At 50.2% G+C, this 20,405-nt stretch overlaps 1 protein-coding gene across 1 annotated transcript; it reads left to right on the top strand.

Annotated features, from left to right (window-relative positions):
* The first annotated feature begins 2,226 nt into the window (after positions 1 to 2,226).
* On the top strand, positions 2,227 to 19,314 carry CLU (clusterin). The gene is made up of 9 exons (XM_086703750.1): positions 2,227 to 2,381; positions 6,006 to 6,137; positions 7,476 to 7,624; positions 11,169 to 11,339; positions 12,865 to 13,273; positions 14,322 to 14,426; positions 17,664 to 17,893; positions 18,642 to 18,817; positions 19,073 to 19,314. Exons 2-9 carry the CDS (start codon positions 6,044 to 6,046, stop codon positions 19,080 to 19,082), a joined length of 1,344 nt encoding a protein of 447 aa, XP_086559876.1. The 5' UTR covers positions 2,227 to 2,381; positions 6,006 to 6,043; the 3' UTR covers positions 19,083 to 19,314.
* Positions 19,315 to 20,405: the final 1,091 nt, after the last annotated feature.

Below are 20,405 nucleotides of genomic sequence, written 5' to 3'. Positions count from 1 at the left end.
GCCCTTGGAGGAGCCAGACTCTGACTCAACAGAAGAACCTAATGCTATCAACAGCTTTTCTAAACAACCGTTGACATACAGATAGTGAGCTCCCAGTTATGGGGGCATTCAAACAGAGGCAGGATAATCAGTTGGGGGGAATGTTGTAGCTGGTGGTGAGAATTAGCATTGGAGTATGGTGCGAGAGCTGAACCAGCTGACCTCTACGATCTACTCAGAATATTTAAACTCCAGTAATGCACTTATGGTGCTTTCAAAATGTGCACTTTTTCCCCTTAAAAATCATCCGAGCCTTGTTTGCTTAGTAGCTGGAGTAATCAAGTAATCGTTCCCAGGGGACCACAGTCCAGGCTGTGAATCGTGTTCTTTTCTTCCAAATCCTTTCCTCCTCTCCCTCCCTTGCCCTACTTCAGCTGACTAAGGCAGATCTCTTTGCCTGTCCTCCAAAGTCTGATTTTTACAAATATAATTATCACAGATTTATGCCTCCTGGGCCGGATGCTGGGGGAGCCAGAGAACAGAAAAGTTACAAGGAGTGTGCTCAAAAACAGCTCCTGTGACCTCAGTCATTGATATGCTAAGGAGGAGGCTGTTTCCATAGAAAATGTAGCTGTTACTAATGATTAGACTTTTTTTTTTTTTTTTAAAGAAAAATAAAAGGAAGCCTCAGGAAAGAAATACTGTTCTACATTTTCACTGGATTTTTCTTTTTTTCTTCTCGGCTGATCTTCCCACACTTGGTATTGTCTCAGGTTAGGTTGAGTGGGACCTTAGAGATGACACATAGCAGATTCTTCATTGTCCTGTTGGGAGAAACTGAGGCCCAGAGGGCCAAGTGGTGGTCCAAGGTTACCCAGGACCTTTGGGCAGAGCTCAGACTGTAGTCAGAAATCCATGCACCCAGCTCCAGTGTCTCCACTTTTTCACAGGCCTAGAAGCTTCATCCATGCTCCCTCCTGAAAAGGGGTGGGGTCCTAGCTAGTCGTCCCTGGACCTTGGGAAATCAGGAACTGAGCCTCAAGCTGTATCTCTGAAGTTGGGAGCAGAAAACCCAGCCCCCTTCCATACAGTTCTCCCCTAAACCCTTGCATCTCAGATGGTTTTCAAAGTCGGCCACCCAAAGCAGGCTGCTTAATCCCTCTCTGCCTACCCTTCTTCCCCTGTCAGTGTGAGAACCACCTTCAGGCAGCTGGACTTTTCACCTGGTGTGCAAATGTCCTGGGGTTCCAGAGTGGGTGGCTCTGTTTCTTTCCCAAGAAGTACCTATATCTGAGGGGTGTCTGGGTTGGTGCCCTCCGTGGCAGGGGGTCGTGTGAAGGCTCCCATCTCTCTTTCACATCAAAGCCCCCTGCCAAAGGGAGTCTAGAAGTCAGCTCCTGTCAGCAGACGGAACTGAGACAGATGGAACTGAGTGAGCCCCCTTGCAAACAGGACCGCACGTCATTTGCAAGGCCAGATGCAAGACGAAAATTTGGGGCCCCTTAACATCAATGAGGAATTTCAAGACTGTAGCGATGGCCACCAAACCAAGCTTGGGGCTGCTGAGTCCCACCCCATGGAGCCCACCCTGCTTGTCGGGGGCCCCAAGTCGATGGGGACAATAATTTGCTTAAGGTTCAGGGGGCCTTTTGGTTCCCCAAATGAGCGCTCTGCTCATGGCTAAAAACACATTTCTTCTTCCTCCTGGCCGGCAGGTCTGCCAAAGGACCACTGGGGTCACTGTGGTGGAGTTGGGGGGAGTTGGGTGGAGTTGGTCACTGTGGGGTTGGAGAAATAGTTTCTTTCCTCCTAGGTGCTCTTCTCTAGCACAACACCCTCCCCATCCCACCCGCATTATTTCTGATGCTTCTTCTACTTCAGTGGAACAAGAGGAATGGCTCACGTTCAATGTGAAAAGAGCCGTGAGATTTTGTTTTGGACTGGGAACCGCTCAGGAGCGCAGTGCACCCCTGGAACCCTGTGGAGGGTTCGCCCAGCGGCCTTATGTTAACTCAAGCTCTCCCCTCCTGGGGGCACCGTCTTCCAACTCTGACCCCCTCCCTCCGACCCCCTGGGGAGCGGTGCTCGGGGGCACGGAGCGTCGGTCTGGCCTTTCGCGGTGCAGATGCCCTGCCTCCCCTCCCCTCCCCTCCACCCTACGCGCCCCCCGCCGGGTGCTGTACCGGAGCACTCCCCCACCCCCCACCTCCGCATCCCCTCTGGCGCCAGCTTCCAGAAAGCTCCCGGTGAATTCCACGGCGTTCTTTGGGCGTGAGTCATGCAGGTTTGCAGCCAGCCCCAAAGGGGGTGTATACGAGGCTGAGCGCTATAAATACGCGCGCCTCGCGGTGCTCAGCACGCGTCGCCAGGAGCAGCGCACCGTCGCCGGGCGCCGCTGACCGGTGAGATGTCCCCACCTCCTCGCCTACCCGGGGCAGAGCCCCATCGGGACCCACGGGAGGGCGGGGGTGGCACCCACGCGAGGACGGGAAGATCGCTGGTACTCATAAGGCTGTCACAGCCGCGCTTTGGATGGAGTCGGGAAACCGGGGAAGGGAGGTGGTCCGAGCCTCATCACTAGGCCGCCGAGCCGGAGGCGGAATTTGCTGGGGGTGGCGCAATGGCCGGGACTCCGGAGCTCCGGCGCTCGCCAGCTCCAGCCACAATTGGATGGGCTAAATAGGACAGGTGTAATGACCCTCCTGCAAAGATGGGGAGACAAAGACTTGGAGAACTAATGCCTAAAGCCGGTGGCCCAGACTATTGAGTGGCGGAGCCGGGTGCCCGCAAAGGGCCTGCCTGCAGCATCTTCCTTGTACAGGTACTGATCTCCAGTGATGATTGTCAGCTAGCCAGCTTGAGGCATCCTGTTTGCTCCCGAGAATTCTCTAGTTGTCTCCATAGTGTGTTTATGTTTTGATTTTAAGTACATGTTGCAACCACTTAAATCCCACTCTTTCTGCTTCCCAACGCACCAGGATGCATCAGAGAAAAGTCAGGCATACTCCATCAGACCTCAGACGTCTGATCCAACTGTCTCATTTTATAGATGATAATCTGAGGCCTGGAGAGGTTTAGGACCGTCTCCCAAGATAAACAGCAAGTAGGTGTCAGAATCGGGATTAGAACTGAAGCCTTGATCTTCCAGAATTTCTGGACCTAAAAAAAAAGGAAAAAAGAAAAAAAAAAGCTGCTGCTGAGGATGATGATGATGATGATTTTAAAAGAGAGAGGTTAAGAATTTAAGAATAAGTACAGATACAATGAAAGGATACTGGCAGGAGTGTTCATTATAATAACAGTGTGAAACTACATACAATTTAAATGCCCCACCGTGTGAAATAAGAGTACACCAGAAAATGGACTGTTACACAGCCACAAAAGGGTGCTTTTAAAGACTCTTTGGAGGTAGTGGGTATAAGGGATCTAATTGTATACAAATCCATAGAAAATAAAAGGAAATATACCACAGTGCTAGTATTTGCCTCTGGATGGTGTAAATTTCAGGTGTATTATTTTTCTTTCTCCTTTAGTTTCTACATTTGGGGAGGAGGTTCGATAGGAGCTTGGGCCTCGGGCTTTAAAAACCGTGCAGCTTACTAGCTGTGTGACCACTTTGCTTAGGTGCCTGTGTCCTTCCCGTGGCTCCCTCTCCTAGGGTTAAAACTCCTTGGGGGAAAGAGCCTGCCTGGGGGCTGTGGGGAAAAGGAGGGCCTTGGCTGGGCTTGTCCAATCAGAGCAACCGGCAGCCAGGCCCCCAGGACAGTTGCAGGCAGTCTGAGGGCAAGCAGTTCCCTGTCCAGCCCCCGTTCCAGTGCCATCCTTGAACTAGCGGTATCAATCTCACATTCAGAATCAGCGTCAGCATGATAATGAGACCCCCTTCCCCCCCCCCTCCCCCGCCGCCGCCCAGCACCCCCATCCCACCTCAGGCTGATTCGTAGGTACTGTAAAGGAGCTGATCGTTGCATTAATAGCAAAGCCACACAAGGAGGGACCACGGGTGCGCGTTTCAGTCCCTCTGACCCTCTCCAAACATGCCACCTCCCCCCCACTTCCCCAATAGATATTGCTAAAGCCCACAATTGGTCCTGGGTCAGATTTCGACATCGTCAGAATTTACTATGATTATATAAGACCCCAGTATTTACAGAACACAGTCCCATCTCTGAGGTCCTTGTTGGGGACGTTTTACAGATGAGGACACTTAAGGCTCAGATTTAATTGACTTAGTGTCAAGGAAAGAACACTGGGCTGGAGGCTGGGAGGACTTGGGTTCTCATCCTGGGGTGGCCAGCCTGCTGCCGACCTTGGGGAGCCCCTATCTCGTCTCAGGGTCCTGCTCCCCCCCCCACCCCGTTGAGATGGAGCGATGAGGCAGGAGACTGATCTTTTTCTCAGCTCAGGGCTTGCTGGCCCCCCAGTGGACCCCAGGCTCCTGATGGGAGTCTCTGCACTGGCTGCTGGGTTTCTGGACTCCTCATTCAGTGCTCTTCTGGTCCAAACCTATTTTTGAGGCTCTTGTATGAATTTCTGAGAAGTATCCAGGGGCCTCTTCCCAAGAGGTGTTCTTGCTGGCTTTCTCTCTCTGGCCTAACAAAAGCTCTGTTTCTCTCTGAGGTGTTTCAGGCCTCAGTGAGCAGCTAGGGCAGAGCCCAGGAGCCCTGGGCCTTCTGGCAGGCCTGAAATAGCACCCCGACTCAGCCACCCACCCTGTCTTTGGGGAAGGCAATGACCCACTCTCTTCTCCCACGCTGCTCCTTTGCTCTGTGTGGCCAGTGGAGGAACCACAGCTTGGCTGTTTTACTAATTACTTTCTGGGAGAGGCTTCCTTTATTAATGTGCTACCAAGTGTCCATACGGGCCTGCTGAGCTGAAGGCAGTTTGTAGATGTTCACGATTTCAGGAAGGGGGGCAACCCCACCTCCCTGCTCTGTTATGGGAAATGAGTGAGTTCAGATAAGCAGTGGGAGGGGGAGGCCAGAAGACGGGCTGCTGGGGAGGGGGTTCTGTTTTAGGCAACAACTTCAGCTTCTGGGAAAGGGTCCATTGTGTAAGACTGGGCTGTCCTGGGCTCCGAGCAGTCAGCTGAGTGGTGGCAGGGGCACCTTGGCAGGGCACCCTACTGTGGGCTTAAAGGGAACAGCCCTGTGAAAGAGACCTGGCAGGGCCGAGGCACATGTCCATCCAGAGGGAACTTCTCCTGGGGAGGCAGGGGGCCCACCTTTAACCCCTTGACTTTGCCTCTCTCTCTCTCTCTCTCTCTCTCTCTCCCCTCTCTGAGCACAATTGCCCCACCCTCTGCTCTCCTGTATTTATACCCCAAATCTATGCTGCCTGGCTCACGTCCCATGCCAGGGATGGCAAATGGGATTTATTGTCCTTTGCCGACCCAAAGGGTTGGCTGTCACTGCCTCTGAGTCTTAAAAAGCAGTTTTAGGTGGTGTTAAGGCTCAGTGGAGAAAAAGGTGTGATTGACTGGTGATGCCTGTGGGCAGGATTAGTGGTGCACACAGCAGGGGGGCTGCTGAGCTCTGGGAGGCCATCCCCATGTTAGGGAGTTAGGGGTGGGGATGGAAAGGGCCGGGTGAGTCATCCCAGAGAGGTGTTTTGAGGGTTTATTTGATATGAGCAGGTATCATCAGATAGACGTCCTTTCTGGATGCAGAAAGCAGTGTCCAGTCTTAGTCAGCAATTCAGGGGGAGGAGGAGGAGGAGGATGGGGAGGAGGGGAAGGGCTGGACCTGAGCCCAGGGCTCTGACTCCAGAGTTCTCCTTTCTTCTGCCTTAGGCTGCTTCTCCTATGGCTCCTCCGTGTACCCACCGCCTCTGCTCTCTTTTGAAGGTGTCCGGGGGCAAGACTGATCTTTTCTCCCAATTTCCCCAGGGATAAAAACACAGCATTGCCAGCTCAGGGGCTGGCTGAGGGCAGGGCTCCAGGGAAGCTGCTGTAGGCTGCAGGCTGGGCCGGAAACCAGCAGGCTGTCTAGCTGTTACCATGACAGTCTCCTGTTCTCTACAAACAGAGGCCTGTTGGGATTCCAGAATTGGAGAGCCGGGCGCAATGAAGACTCTCCTACTGTTGGTGGGGCTGCTGCTGACCTGTGAGAATGGACGGGTTCTGGGAGACAAGGCGGTCTCAGACGCAGAGCTCCAGGGTAAGTGGAGCAGGGGTTCCCCTCGGCCACACTTCCTCACTGTCAGGGCCCCAAGTGGTAAAGACCGTTTTCTCCTGTGCATCAGGTCTGCTTGGCTCGGGCCGGCCTCTCCCGGGGCCTCGTCTCTCCAAGCTGCCTGGCCTAGGTTCTTTGTGGTCAGGTGACTCCTAGACGTTTTTCAGGTGTATCTTAAGTGCTCAGAAAGCACTGGATGCTGCTGTATTCCTTTTGGGCTGTTCCCTCACCAGTCCGCTTGTCTTGTGCTCCCACCTTGTCCACAAAGGTCTATGAAGCCTGGATCATTTGCGCCTTGTGAGTTTCCATTTCTGAGTGTCCATGGCGCCTGCTGTATGTATCTGATACCAGTCCACCTAGAAACTCAATGCTCCATATCCAGGAAGGGAGAAATGTCCTCCTTCAGAGCCCAGCCGGGGGTCCCCTCCTCCGCCAGGCCTTTCCTGAAACCTGTCCTCCCTCCTCCCCACCCTCGTCCTGCAAGCTGACTGCTTCTCTGCAGGCAGTAGTTGAAAACTCAGACTTTGAGATCCGACTTGGGTATGCGTCTGATACCTCTGTGACTCCCTAGCTGTATAACCTGGGGTAGGTATCTGACCTCACTGTGCTTCCTTTTCCTCATGTATGCAGTGGGCACGACACCAGCACAGAGAGTATTAAATAAAAGGCGCGTGAAGTGGCCGAACTCAGTGTCTGGCCCAGGATAACCGCCAGAAAAGCCTTAGCTGTTACTCCTTCTGCTCTTCGGGACACTGTCTCATTGCCTTTGTCACGCGGTATTGTGTCTTGATCGCAGTCTCCTCGCAGAACGGTGCCGTTCGTTCATCTTTGTGTCCCCCATCACCTGGAACCGTGGAATAAAGAAGTTCAGACGTGCGGCTAAGCCAAATTCCAGAAACACTTGTATCCAAGATAATATTTTACCTTTTGGTGCTTAAACAGTCACACTTCCGGGATTTTTTGTTTTCCTTGAAAGTTTTCTTCTGCAGCTGGGCAGGCTGGTTCTCTAGAGCCGCAGGGGCGTCGTGGTGTGGTGCTGCTTGCTGTCCCTCCTCTGGGGTGTGCCCGCTCCAGCGGGCTGTGTTCCTGAGCCGCTGGTGTAGTCACTACGTGGGCCCTGGGTCCACAGTAAGCCCTGGGATGGGAACCCGTGTCAGGGCAAAGCTGGGGCCTGAAGGCTGCCTGCCAGGGTGGGCACTGCCAGCCCCGGCAGCTCCTACACCCAGCTGGCCTTCCCGACCCTTCCAGCTGGTTCTAGGGTTACATGCCCCATCGCAGTCTCGTCTTCTCTCCTCCCTCTACCTCCCGACCCTTCTCTTGCAGAAATGTCCACCGAGGGGAGTAAGTACATTAACAAGGAAATTAAAAACGCCCTCAAGGGCGTGAAACAGATAAAGACTCTGATAGAACAGACAAACGAAGAACGCAAATCCCTGCTCAGCAACTTAGAAGAAGCCAAGAAGAAGAAAGAGGTGAGGACAGCCAGGTGACCGCACCCTCCCCCTTGGCTCGCCTCTGCTAGAGAGGAGGGGTGGCCAGGGCTCCTGTGGGGCCCTGCTGGGTTGCCAGGGTGACCCTCAGCCCTTCCAGGCTGGTGTCAGCTGATGCTGGGGCTGCAGTTAATAAATAGGGAGAGTTTCTTTGCTTTTGAAAGCTTCAAGGGGTGAGATCTTGGATCTGGGTTTTTTTTTTGTTTTTTTTTTTTTACCAGCCTGGCGCAGGGCCTGATGATGCCAGGATTCACTTCAATAGATTTTTCTAAACCCTGACTATGCAAGCCCCAAGGTAGGCTTTGGATAAGGTCTGTCCCAGGTCAGAAGGGGGATGGGGCCCTGCCGGCAGGAAGCTTACCTAGTAGCGACAATACCTTTGGGGTTAAGGCAGGCACACACCCGTATTGCCCCCCGGCTTCCTAGAGTTCTGACTATTTCATGAAGAGACACCTAAGTCCAATAGTGAAAATAGCGGGTCTAGACTGTGCTTAATGACTCAACAAAACTAAAACACCACAATACAATAAACAACTTATTTTAAAAATCAATGGTCTCCTTAAGTGTACCCTAAAAACCTACTCCCGTTGCCTTCCTCCCCCTAATGAACGAAATGCTAAGACGGGGTCACCTGCTACCTTCATGACCCATAATGCATAGTAAAGCATTTAAAAAAAAATTTTTTTTAATGTTTATTTATTTTTGAGAGAGAGACAGAGCATGAGTGGGGGAGGAGCAGAGAGAGAGGGAGACACAGAATCCAAAGCAGGCTCCAGGCTCTGAGCTGTCAGCACAGAGCCCGACGCAGGGCTCAAACCCACGAACTGTGAGATCATGACCTGAGTTGAAATCGGACGCTTAAGCGACTGAGCCACCCAGAGCCCCCATAGTAAAGCATTTTAAAGGCTCTGAGGGGTCACCTGGGTGGCACAGTCTGTTAAGCATCTGACTCGATTTTGGCTCAGGTCATGATCTCACAGTTGTGAGCCCACATCAGGCTTAAGAGTCTCTCTCTCTCTCCCTCTGCCCCTCTCCCCTGCTCATGCGCTCTCTCCCTAGAAAATTTTTTTTAAACTTTTAAAAGCTACAAAAAAAAAAAAAAAAGATACTAAAGAATAACTAAATACATAAAATAAAGGCTCTGAGAAGTTCTGCAGCGAAGAAGTTTGTGTAATTTCACTTAACCCTTTGTTTTCCAAATGGAATTGATCAGAGCATCCTTTTTTCTCCCCCTGATAGCTTTTAGCACAATTCCGTGGAAGCTGCTTCAGGAAATGCTGGCCTGGAGGCAGCTCTTTCTTTTGACACTTCGTGCCCTTCCTTGGCCTCAGTGGTTTTTTTCTCACCATTTTATGAGAATCTTCAGGTAGCTCATGTAGAGGTGGCAGGCAAGTCTTGTTCTGGAGTTTTTGTGGTCATGATCACAGTTGGATATTCTACCATCCAGATTCTGTGATAAAAGCACATCAAGTTCCAGAAAAGACTACATTACTTATTTTTATTTTTTATTTTATTTTTTTACATTTATCTGTTTTTGAGAGACAGAGACAGAGCGTGAGCAGGGGAGGGGTAGAGAGAGAGACACGCACACACAGAATCTGAAGCAGGCTCCAGGCTCTGAGGCGTCAGCACAGAGCCCGACGAGGGGCTCAAACCCACAAACTGTGAGATCATGACCTGAGCCGAAATTGGACGCTCAACCGACTGAGCCACCCAGGCGCCCCAAGACTACATTGCTTCTTAGTTCTTCAGTATGTGAATGGGAAAGAGAGGAAGTGGGCAGGGCAGTTGATGGTTGTGAATTGGCTTGGTAAGAGGTATGGTGGCCTTTCCAGCAGCAGCAGGGTACCAGGGGTGCAGGGGACCTGGAACAGAGGAGGGATCTCTTGGAAGTCCGTGTCTTCCTGGTCAGCTCTTCACAGTGTAGATTTGCTTTGCGGTGTGGATGGTCTACTTCATTCTTCTTGGAAGTGTTAATACATTCATTTGTTGAGACTTTAATATAGAAAAGTGGAAGAGGAAAAGTTTTCCATAACCCTCTTACCTGAGGACTGTTAACATGTGATTCGTTTTTTACTACATTTTCCCCTTTATATTCTTTTGACAGCCGCTATACTCAAAATCACGGTTTGTTAACATGGAAAAGTGCTTGTTACGCTATTTAAAACTTAACTACGAACACCCCTGCCAAACTACTTGTCCAGCCTCTGGGTGGACCACAATTTGCTTCACTGGCCTTCTAGTTTTAAGCATCCGGATTGATTCCAGTATTTTTTTTTTTCTGCCATAAATGAATACTGTAACAAATATCTTCATGCATAGGGATTTTCCCTTTATGGCAGGAATTCTTTGGGATGGATTCTTATAGAATTATTGGACCAAGTGACATGGATGTACGAGAGAGTTTTGGTAGTTGTTGTGACTTTAACTTTTAATTAAGAAAAAAATTTTTAGGGGCGCCTGGGTGGCGCAGTCGGTTAAGCGTCCGACTTCAGCCAGGTCATGATCTCGCGGTCCGTGAGTTCGAGCCCCGCGTCAGGCTCTGGGCTGATGGCTCAGAGCCTGGAGCCTGTTTCCGATTCTGTGTCTCCGTCTCTCTCTGCCCCTCCCCCATTCATGCTCTGTCTCTCTCTGTCCCCAAAAAAATAAATAAAAAGTTGAAAAAAAAAAAAAGAAAAGAAAAAAATTTTTAAGGCTATTTATTTACTTTGAGGAAGAGAGAGAGAGAGAGCAATCAGGGGAGGGGCAGAGACAGAGAATCCCAAGTAGCACAGAGCCCAATGCAGGGCTTGAACTCACCATCTGTGAGATCATGACCTGACCTGAAACCAAGAGTCTGATGCTTAACTGATTGAGCCACCTTAATTTTTTTTCTTAATGTTTATTTATATGTGAAAGAGAAAGAGAGAGCAGGGGAGGAGCAGAGACAAACAGAGATAGAATCTGAAACAGGCTTCAGGCTCTGAGCTGTCAGCACAGAGCCCAAGGCAGGGCTCGTACTCACAGGCTGTGAGATCATGACCTGAGTGGAAGTCGGACGCTTAACTGACTGAGCCACCCAGACGCCCAGTGACTTTGATCAAGAAAGCTTGCTTATTCTCATTGCATGCCAGGGACTGTGGCTGCAATAGACAAATAAGATTCAGGACATCGGTGGAAGCTTTGGAAGACAACATTTAAACCCCAAAAGTGGAGAAGAGAAAATTAGGTATAAGGGAGCGGTAAATCCTGGGGTTGAGACTAAGTGCAGCATCAGAGGAAGGGGATATCCACATGGGTTCTAGTGGCTGGACAAAACTGTAAGGAAGAGCGGGTCTTGAAGTTGGGAAGGTATTTAGAGCTGGGTGGGGAGGGAAATCCAGGCGAGTGAGGGATATAGGAGCCAGAGGAGGAAATAAGCACGCTGTGTGGCCAGCCCTGGAAAGGCCCGCCTGAGCGGTGGAGGGCCAGGCATCGCCGTGCGCCCTTGGAAAGCGTGAAGCCTGTGGTTTCTGTGTGGCTAACCTGGCCTCGTGTCCCCCTGTAGGATGCCCTAAGTGATACCAAGGACTCTGAAATGAAGCTGAAGGCGTCCCAGGGGGTGTGCAATGACACCATGATGGCCCTCTGGGAGGAGTGTAAGCCGTGCCTGAAACAGACCTGCATGAAGTTCTACGCTCGCGTCTGCAGAAGCGGCTCGGGCCTGGTTGGCCAACAGGTGAAAGGGGACGCGCCGCTGAGGACAGCTAGGCTCTGAGTGGGGGGTGCGGAGAGCTGAGTGAAATATGCTTCTATGGTCCTACACCCAGTTCCGACGCGCGGGGGGTGTTCCTCACGCCAAGCAATTCCCCCACAGCAGCCCACGATTCAGCTCCATTCTGACACTGTCCACCTGGGAGGCAGCATTAGGTCCCACAGGGTAAGGGCTCAGGCCCACAGGACCGTCCTCCCCACCCCTAGCTTCAGCCGCCCATCCCAAGCCTGGCTTGTCACCTGTGCTTCTGTCCTACTGGCTACAGAGTGGAGGTTCCCACAATCCCCCCCTTGGGTTCAATTAATTTGCCAGAGCAGCTCACAGCTCAGAGACACAGTTGGCTTACTAGGTTATTGGTTTCTGATAAAAGGCTATAACTCAGAAAAAACAGAAGAGATGCATAGGGCAAGGTGTGGGGAAAGGGTGGGGAGCTAACACGCCCTCTGAGAGGGCGCCCCTCTCCAGTGTTTTCACATGTACACCGACCCAGAGGCTCCTCAAGCCCATCCTTTTGGGATTTTTATGGAATCTTCCTTCCGTGGTCATGATTGATAAAATCATTGGCCATTGTGGATGGATTCAACCTCCAGACCCTCCCTGCTCCGCACCCCCCCCCCCCCCCCCCCCCCCCCCCCCCCCCCCCCGACATCAGGAGGTGGGATTAAAACTTCTACCTTCTAATTGTTCTCACCGGGTTTGTTCCTCTGGCCACCAGCCCCATCCTTAGGTGCTTTCCAAAAGCCGCCTCATTAACATAACAAGACCTTTATTGCTCTCCTGGAAGGAAATTCTAAGGGCTTTAGGAACCCCACGAAGACCAAATATACATTTCTTACTATAAATCACAACATCACAGCTTCCTTTCACAAGCCCTGATGCAACTAATCAGTCCGGGCTGCGGCGGCACTGGGGACCCCGGAGTGCCCATCATCAGTTGCTATGAGTGCACAAATGTGAAGTCATGGACCGCACATGTGCCAGGTATTGGCCATCTGTTAGAAGGTTCTTCTCTAGAAATTATTAGCTGGGTAATGTAACAGCTTCGTGGTACAGCAGATCCTTGTGCCCGCTTAGGCAGAAGGAGTTAAGAACTTTGGCACATGAATATTGATCTCATCCTCCCCTGAGGGCCTCGCCTGGTTGGAGCTCATGAACTGAAGGCTGTCAGTTGGCCCTTGGCTGAGCAGGGGTGTGGGATCCTTCGTGGTCAAAGAAGAGACTAGTCTCAGGTGACGGGGGTCTGTGCATCTCGTGGCCTCAGAGGCCTTCCTAAATTCTTCCCCACTGGGCAGGTAGAATGGAAGGGCATTGGCTCCCCAGTTGGGGGGCCAGGGAGCCAGTCCCAGCAGGATCTTTGGTCACGTGCTATGATTGAGGAGACCCAAGGGCAGTGAGGGGTCAGGATCGGCTCTTCTCAACACGCAGGAGGCCAGGAGGAGGCTGGGACCTTAGCAACCTTCTCCTAACTTGCCCATTTTGCCTGTTACAGCTTGAGGAGTTCCTGAACCAGAGTTCTCCCTTCTACTTCTGGATTAATGGCGACCGCATCGACTCCCTGCTGGAGAACGACCGGCAGCAGACCCACGCCATGGACGTCATGCAGGACAGCTTCAACCGGGCATCCAGAATTATGGACGAGCTTTTCCAGGACAGATTCTTCACCCGTGAGCCCCAGGATACTTACCACTACTCACCCTTCAGCTCGTTACAGAGGAGGCCTTTCTTCTTCAATCCCAAGTCCCGCTTCGCCCGGAACGTAATGCCTTTCCCTGCATTCCAACCCTTGAACTTCCACGACATGTTTCAACCCTTCTTCGACATGATACACCAGGCTCAACAGGCCATGGACATCAACCTCCAGAGAATTCCCTACCACTTTCCGATGGAATTCACAGAAGGTGAAAAAAATGTCTCATTCTTCCTAAGGGATGGGAACTAGCAGGTTATTGAGAAGCTCAGTAGAGTCTAAGAACATTGCTGGCGGCCTGGCGTGTGTCATCTCTATTTCCCCCAGCAACTCCATGAATGGCATTATCCCCATTTAAGGAGGAGAAAATTATGACAGTAAAGGAGTGTGTCCAAGTATTCACAGCCGGAAAAGTATGACCTGGTCAAACTTAGCCCTGCCAGACTTGGAACCTTGTTTTTTCCAAGTTTACCATGCCCCTCCCAGCAACTGGTGGTCATGACATTGATTAGTCCATTCGAGAGAACCAGACAGCCTTTCTCTCGGGAACGCAGGTGGCTTTATGTGGATGCCATGCATATATTGGTGACCAATTATATAATGAGTCCATATTACAGTTTAGAAAACCGTTCATGGCTATAACCTTGGGGCCTTGGTGGAGAATGAGCATGCAGTGAATATTTTTTCAGGGAATGAAGTCTAATATGGACATGAAAAGTCAATATATTTAGAACTGATTTCCTTCGTTGAACTAATAGACGTAGTTGGCCAACACCATCTCCTAAATGCTGCAGTGTGTTGGCTTGAAATGGTCTGGAAATACAGAAGGACCTTGAATTGAACAGCATCTACTGCATATCCGCAATGGGGGGAGCCCTGTGTTATAAGGCGGCTCAAAGGAGGATCCCATTCCTGCCTTCAAGGGGCTTGCTGACTGGCTAGGGGGAGAGAAACGAGCCAGATGAAATGCAAAGCAAAAATGGGTTCTGATGCCAAAGAGAGGCCTGTGGAGCTAACGGCAGTGTGGCGGCGGGAGGGTCTCATCCCCCAGAGACGGTGGGAGGCGAGGCCCTGGGAGCCAGCTCCTGGTCCTTCTGTGGGGAGCCCCGATCAGTCTGCAGGCAGATGACTACTTTCCAACCTGCATCTCAGGGGGGCAAACGGGAGCGTGGAAGGATCAGTGAGGTCTGGGTGGCCCATCACTATATTGCTCTGTGTGGGCCATCAGCATGACTCCCCCTTCCCTCCTGTGTCTCCAGAAGACAACCAAGACCGTATGGTGTGCAAGGAGATCCGTCACAACTCCACGGGGTGCCTGAGGATGAAGGACCAGTGTGACAAGTGCCAGGAGATCTTGTCAGTGGGTGAGTGGGGGAGCCCTGGGTCCCTGGTCCCTCACTGGGGCTCCCTTTATGGGGTCAGACACATGACACTTGAAATTCCACTCTGCTGCCTTCTGGCTGTGGCACTGGGGACGGTCCTCGGCCCTGCTCCACCTGGGCCCCTCATCTGTAGACACGGGTTAAGATGGAGGGCTGTCCCTGAAATCGGGAGACAGCATTCTTTGATTTCCCCAGTTATCTTCTTCCCCAGGGCCCAGCCTGGTAGACCTCCTCATTTTCCCCTGCAGATGATGGAACTTTAGAGAATACGTATTCTGGTTAACAAACACTTACCGTGTGTTCTGCTGGCACCACTATAAACCCTTGGCAAACATTTACTCACTTCCTCAGAATGATCCTGAGTTAGGTACAGTTATTGTCCCTGTCTTAACAGAGGTGAAAGCTCGTAGTCACAGGATGGTTGAGTAACTTCTTAAGATTATAGGACACCCTTATGTTGGAGAGCTAGGCGTTTGGGACGTGTTTTTAACCAGTGTTTGGTGTTCTGTCCCCAGAACACATGGGTCACTAGTAGTGGTTGGTCCCGAAGCAAAGGAAATATAATTGACCCTTGAACAACGAGGGGTAAAAGGAGGCGATAACGTAAGCTGTCTATTAACACGTAGTTCATATTCAACGTGTCTTATGTACTGTATTCTTCAAGTAAGCTAGAAAAAAAGAGATTAAGAAAATCATAAAGAAGAGGGGGTGTCCGGTGGCCATGATCTCACAGTCATAAGATCGAGCCCTGCCTCAGGCTCTGTCTGAGCGAGGAGCCCACTTCGGATTCTCTGTCTTCCTCCGTCTCTGCCCCTCCCCCACTCCCTCCCGCACTCTTGCTTTCTCTCTTACGAAAGAAAGAAAGAAAGAAAGAAGAAAGGAGGAAAGAAAGAAAGAAAGAAAGAAAGAAGAAAGGAGGAAAGAAAGAAAGAAAAGAAAGAAAGAAAGAAAGAAAGAAAGAAAGAAAGAAAGAAAGAAAAAGAAAGAAAGAAAGAAAAAGAAAATCATAAAGAAGAGAAAAACGACATCACAGTACTGCCTGGTATAGAATCCACACTGTGGACACATTTGAGGGTCGACTGTACTTCCCTTCAGCTGTTGCCCTCAGTTTTGTTAGATCTGCTCATTGACTAGTTTCTTGTTACTCTGAGTAACAGCTGTCAAAGCATCTAGAATGGTTCCTGGCACACAATAGTCTGTGCTCAGAAAGAGTTAATTGTTCCCCTTGTACATTGCAGATCAATCTTGTGGCTTTGTTCTTAATACGTTTGGGTTTGCCAGGGCAAGCCTTCAGAGTCTAGTTAAATATTCCTAGCCTCACTCCTATAATTTTAGAAGCCACTGCAAAATAAATACAAGTGCTGTGAGAGGCTGATGTGAAGTGTAGATGAGCACTCAACCAAGCCTCCCGGGCTTTTCCCATAAAATATCGTAGTTAGAGTTGCAGAAATTACATAGTACTTTGCCACAAGAAAGTCCTGTTTAGGGCCAGAAGAAGAGACCCACAGATGCCAGGGCTCAAATTGGCACCCCTACCACTGATACTGTTTTTTTTTTCAAGTTGATTTATTTATTTTGAAAGAGAGAGAGAGTGAGCATGAGGGTGGGGCAAGGGGCAGAGAGAATCCCAAGCAGGCTGCACGATGTCAGCGCACAGCCCGACTCGGAGCTCGAACCCACGACCGTGAAATCATGTCCTGAGCCAAAATCAGGAGTTGGACGCTCAACCGTCTGAGCCACCCAGACACCCCCGACCCAGCACTGAGGTTAATGGTCACTGGTCACAGCTTACCTAAACTGCCTTCTCTTCTGCATTGAGAAAGAGTCACCACCTCTTACTGAAGGTGCTTGAACCAAATGAGCACGCACTGCCCGAACACTCTAGACCAGGGTGTCTCAACTTTGGCACTCCTGACAATCCACACCAAATGATTTTTTGTCGTGTGGCACTGTCCTGTGCCCTGTGGGCTGTTTAGCAGCACCCCTGGCCTCTCCCCAGTGGGCACCAGTTGCCTCCCTTCCCCACCAGTCCTGACAACCAAAACCATTTTTAGACCTTGCCAAATATCCTCTGGGGGTTAGCAGAGCCCCCAGTTGAGGTCCACTGCTCCAGACAGTCTGGGTTCTCAATGGCTTTCCTTATTTTTTAATTCTTCTCTGGTGAAAGAGTTAAGATTATTCATTGTATTGTCTTTTCAACCTGGCTTTTATTTCTTGCCCCACCTAACATTTTTGAAGTTGCCATACCTATGGTAATCACTTATATTAAATGCAGTGTGCAAAGATCTGTCTTCCCCAAGTCAGGGGATGCACCCTCCTTAGGAGAGTTTTGAAAAAATTAGGGAAAGAAAATCAGTAGTTTGTAAAGAGAGAGTGGGTAGTTGCCAGCTCTTCTCAATCTGAAACCCGCAGTGAGTATTCAAGGACCAAGATGGGCAAGCCGGGACCCCCAGCCACCAGGCTGCTGTGCTTTGTGCCCCGAGGGCCCTGGCCAGCTCTTTTGCCTCTTTCGACTGTTGGCACCGGATTTCCAGCTCTGCAGATATGCTCCAAAGACAGGCTTGGAGAGTTTTCCAGAACCATAGACTCAGAGTAGGAAGGGCCTACTCTGAGTAGCCCATGAATCACTCATTCTATGACTTTTAGGCAATTGATTTACTTCTGCGGGCCTCAGTTTCATCACTGGTAATACTTAAAGGCAGAATAGAGGTGATTATCGGAGACAGGGGCTATCTAAAGCACTTATGTCGTGTCTGGTACCGAGTAGGTCCCCACAAAGGGTAGCCGTAAGTAACCCCTCCCTCCTCCGGAAATGATCCATCAGGGCAGCAAGAGCAGGCCCGGGTCTGAGCACAGAGACTGAGATCAGTGCTTCTCAAAGTGTGGTCCACACTGCTTGTCACCAGTCTTCCAAGGAGATAAGGGTCTTGCACCCAAAGGTAAATCAATGATGTCTCTAAGGACTCTGTTTAGTTCAGGTGACATTGTTTTCCAGAGCAAGATTTCATCGATGAAGGAAGCTGCGTGCTGGTTTACATTCCGGGGTGAGCCCTGTTAACGTTGCAGACTGACAACACGTGGTTTGTGGCTCGGGCCTTAACAGTAGCCCTGCTTTCGGTCCTGGCTCCGAGGACGGATTTCCATTCATGTTTTTATCCTTTTTTAGCTTTCCCTTTACATTTCTGCCTTTCCCCCCCCCCCCCCCCCATCTCTGGGCAGACTGTTCTGCCAGCAACCCCTCTCAGGTGCTGCTGCGGCAGGAACTTAACAACTCCCTGCAGATGGCAGAGAAGTTCACCAAGCTGTACGACGAGCTGCTTCGGTCCTACCAGGAGAAGATGTTCAACACGTCCTCTCTGCTGAAGCAGCTGAACGAGCAATTTAGCTGGGTGTCCCAGCTGGCTAATCTCACTCAGAGTGAAGACCCATTCTATCTCCAGGTCACTACGGTGAGTCATGTCCTGGCCGCGCACCGAAGCTCGGGGGCCCGGGACACGGTCCGGAGGCGATGGGAACCTTCCCTGGGAGTAAATGGGATGAAGGTATTAAAGGCAGCTCTTATGCTTTGGATCGAGCATTTGTCACATGGCAGGAAACATAAGAGCTTTTATGCACGTGGTTGCACGGAAGCCTCATGACCCCGTGAGGTGTAGACTGTCGTGACCCCATTTTACGGTTGAGGAAAGTGAGAGAGACTCAACAGCGCACCCAAGGTTTAATAACCAGTAGGTGACTCGCCTGGGCGTTTGAACTCGTGTGCTTGACCAGAAAGCCTGTGCTCTTTCCACGAAGCTGCCTTGCTATGTTGGATGCCTCATGAACTGGGGCCTTATTCTCTACCAGGGATAGAAAGCTTCTCTCTAGTGCTGGGAACCTTTTTTTTGTTTTTCTTTCCCCGATTCCTTTTCTGCCACTGGCCCAGCCAGTGCCCAAAGCCACTGACCCAAAGAAAACATGGTGGCTTAGGACCCATTTGTCTCTGTGGGGCTCCCCACAGGCTGGTCATTTGCAGACAATGTTTGTACCTACAGACAAGTGTCTCTGAACTCGGGCATTTCTGTTCACGGAGTTGTCCAGATGTCAAAATCAGTCAAAAGCAAAAGGGGTCCACTGTCCAGATTTCTGCCTGGCTTTTGTTGCAGAATGAGTCCATCTGGACCAGTTTTTCAGTCCTTCTCTTACCTTTCTTCCTTCTAGGTGAGCTCCCAGACTTCTGACTCCAACGTTCCCTCTGGCTTCACTAAGGTGGTTGTGAAGCTCTTTGATTCCGACCCCATCTCTGTGATGGTCCCAGAGGAAGTCTCCAGGAACAATCCTAAATTTATGGAGACTGTGGCAGAGAAGGCCCTTCAGGAATACCGTCAAAAGAACGGGTGAGTATGCAGGCCTTACCTGTCATCCTTCCGGGCCCAGCAGGTCCGCAGGAGCCAGACACAGGGCAGCATAGCCAGCCTGGGAATGATGGCACCCGTAGCCAGAGCCCAGGGACGAAGGCAGAAAAATCAGTGGACATTTTAGTTTCCCTTTGAAGGATGTTCTTTCTTTGTTGATGAGAAGTTGAGTATTGGTTGCTGCCTCTCAGTGAATATCGAGCCCTCACCTTCCATTTTCCTTCATTTTATTTTCAGGGAGAAATGAGATGTGAACATTGCCTCTCCAAACATGGGGGCGTCTGAGTTCAGTTGCCCCCAAGATGAGCGATAGGCCCCTAGAGAGAGCCCTGCACGTCACCAAGTGACCAGGCCTTGCCCTCCTGTCCCTTCACCCAGCCTTTCCTCCCTCTGGACTCCGCGCTGTAATGCCTGTGTTCGCTGATCATGGGAAGAAGTCCCACGTGCCACTAACTCAATAAAACCGCCAGTAATCAGAATGCTCTGGGTGTCCTTCTTTTATGCTGTTTTTTTCTCTCTCCCACATGCCTGTGTTTTGGTATTGAAGAAAAAGAAGTAGAAAAGAAAAAGCAGTAGCAAAGATGGTATAAGGAATACCATATAATTGAGAATAAGTGGAGCGTGACAAAGTTAAACCGAAGGATTCTTGCTTTTAGGAGGAGAGAAATGTGTTCGAACAGCCAAGTGAAATAAATTTCTGAAAAGTGAATCTTGGCCATTCCATTATAAAACCGTTGATGTATTCTGATTCGGGGGGAGGGGGGCGAGATCTGAAGGAATAGCTTGAAAATCAGAGTGAAGAGAGGGTACTAATAAGGCATACTGGGTATTTTAATATACAATTGCTATTTTCCTAATGGAAACTGTAGTCCCCAAAAGACAAAACGGGGTGATTTCCTTTTCACTTGGAATTCCTGTGGCACGGCCTTCACCGTGACATTGTTGGTATGCTGTCAATCCATACAACCCTTACTTACATCTGTCCCCTCCACCATGATTTCCCTTCCACTTGGGTTTTTCCTGATGGCGAGGTCTGACTTCTTAGTCTGCAGTCTGGCTGGGTTGCAGTACCCCATGCTACCAGCAGGTGGCCCCACCTAACCGTGGTACCTCCCTCAACGTTAAGTTACTAAGCATTTCCATTTATGAGTATTTTGTAGCCATAGAATTCTTTTCATCAAATATACTTCGCACGAAGAAAAAAACATCTGGCCGCATTCCAGGATTGTAGCTAAGTCTACATCATAAATTAAAAGCTTAGAATATTCTTACATCACCTGTTCCTTGTCTCTCCCTTCTTTAAGTTATAAGGACCTCTGCCACACAAGGAACAGACTGCAAGGCTTAGGTCATCAAAGAAGCTGGTATTTTAGTATTAGTCTCAAGGAAATTCGGAGTAAAGTTAGTATGATTCACTTAATGATCTGTATTAATTAGGGTTACAAGCTCAGAAGGCATTTTGCTAAAATGGCCCTCATTGTAAATTGTACATCACATTAATGTCACATACCAGATTTCAAAATTTATTTTTTGCTTCCTATTATGTCTCTAGATGCTGGCAGCCACAGTA

Source organism: Puma concolor, chromosome B1 (genome assembly GCF_028749965.1).
Source record: "Puma concolor isolate L17-30 chromosome B1, mPumCon1.1.hap2, whole genome shotgun sequence".
NCBI classification, from domain to species: Eukaryota; Metazoa; Chordata; class Mammalia; order Carnivora; family Felidae; genus Puma; species Puma concolor.
This window is presented reverse-complemented; position numbering and strand designations above follow the sequence as displayed.

Coding starts and splice junctions, on each gene's coding strand:
- CLU (XM_086703750.1), top strand. CDS start 6,044: ATGAAGACTCTCCTACTGTTGGTGGGGCTGCTGCTGACCTGTGAGAAT. Junction 13,274..14,321: donor TCCGATGGAATTCACAGAAG/GTGAAAAAAATG, acceptor CTGTGTCTCCAG/AAGACAACCAAGACCGTATG. Junction 17,894..18,641: donor TCTATCTCCAGGTCACTACG/GTGAGTCATGTC, acceptor TCTTCCTTCTAG/GTGAGCTCCCAGACTTCTGA.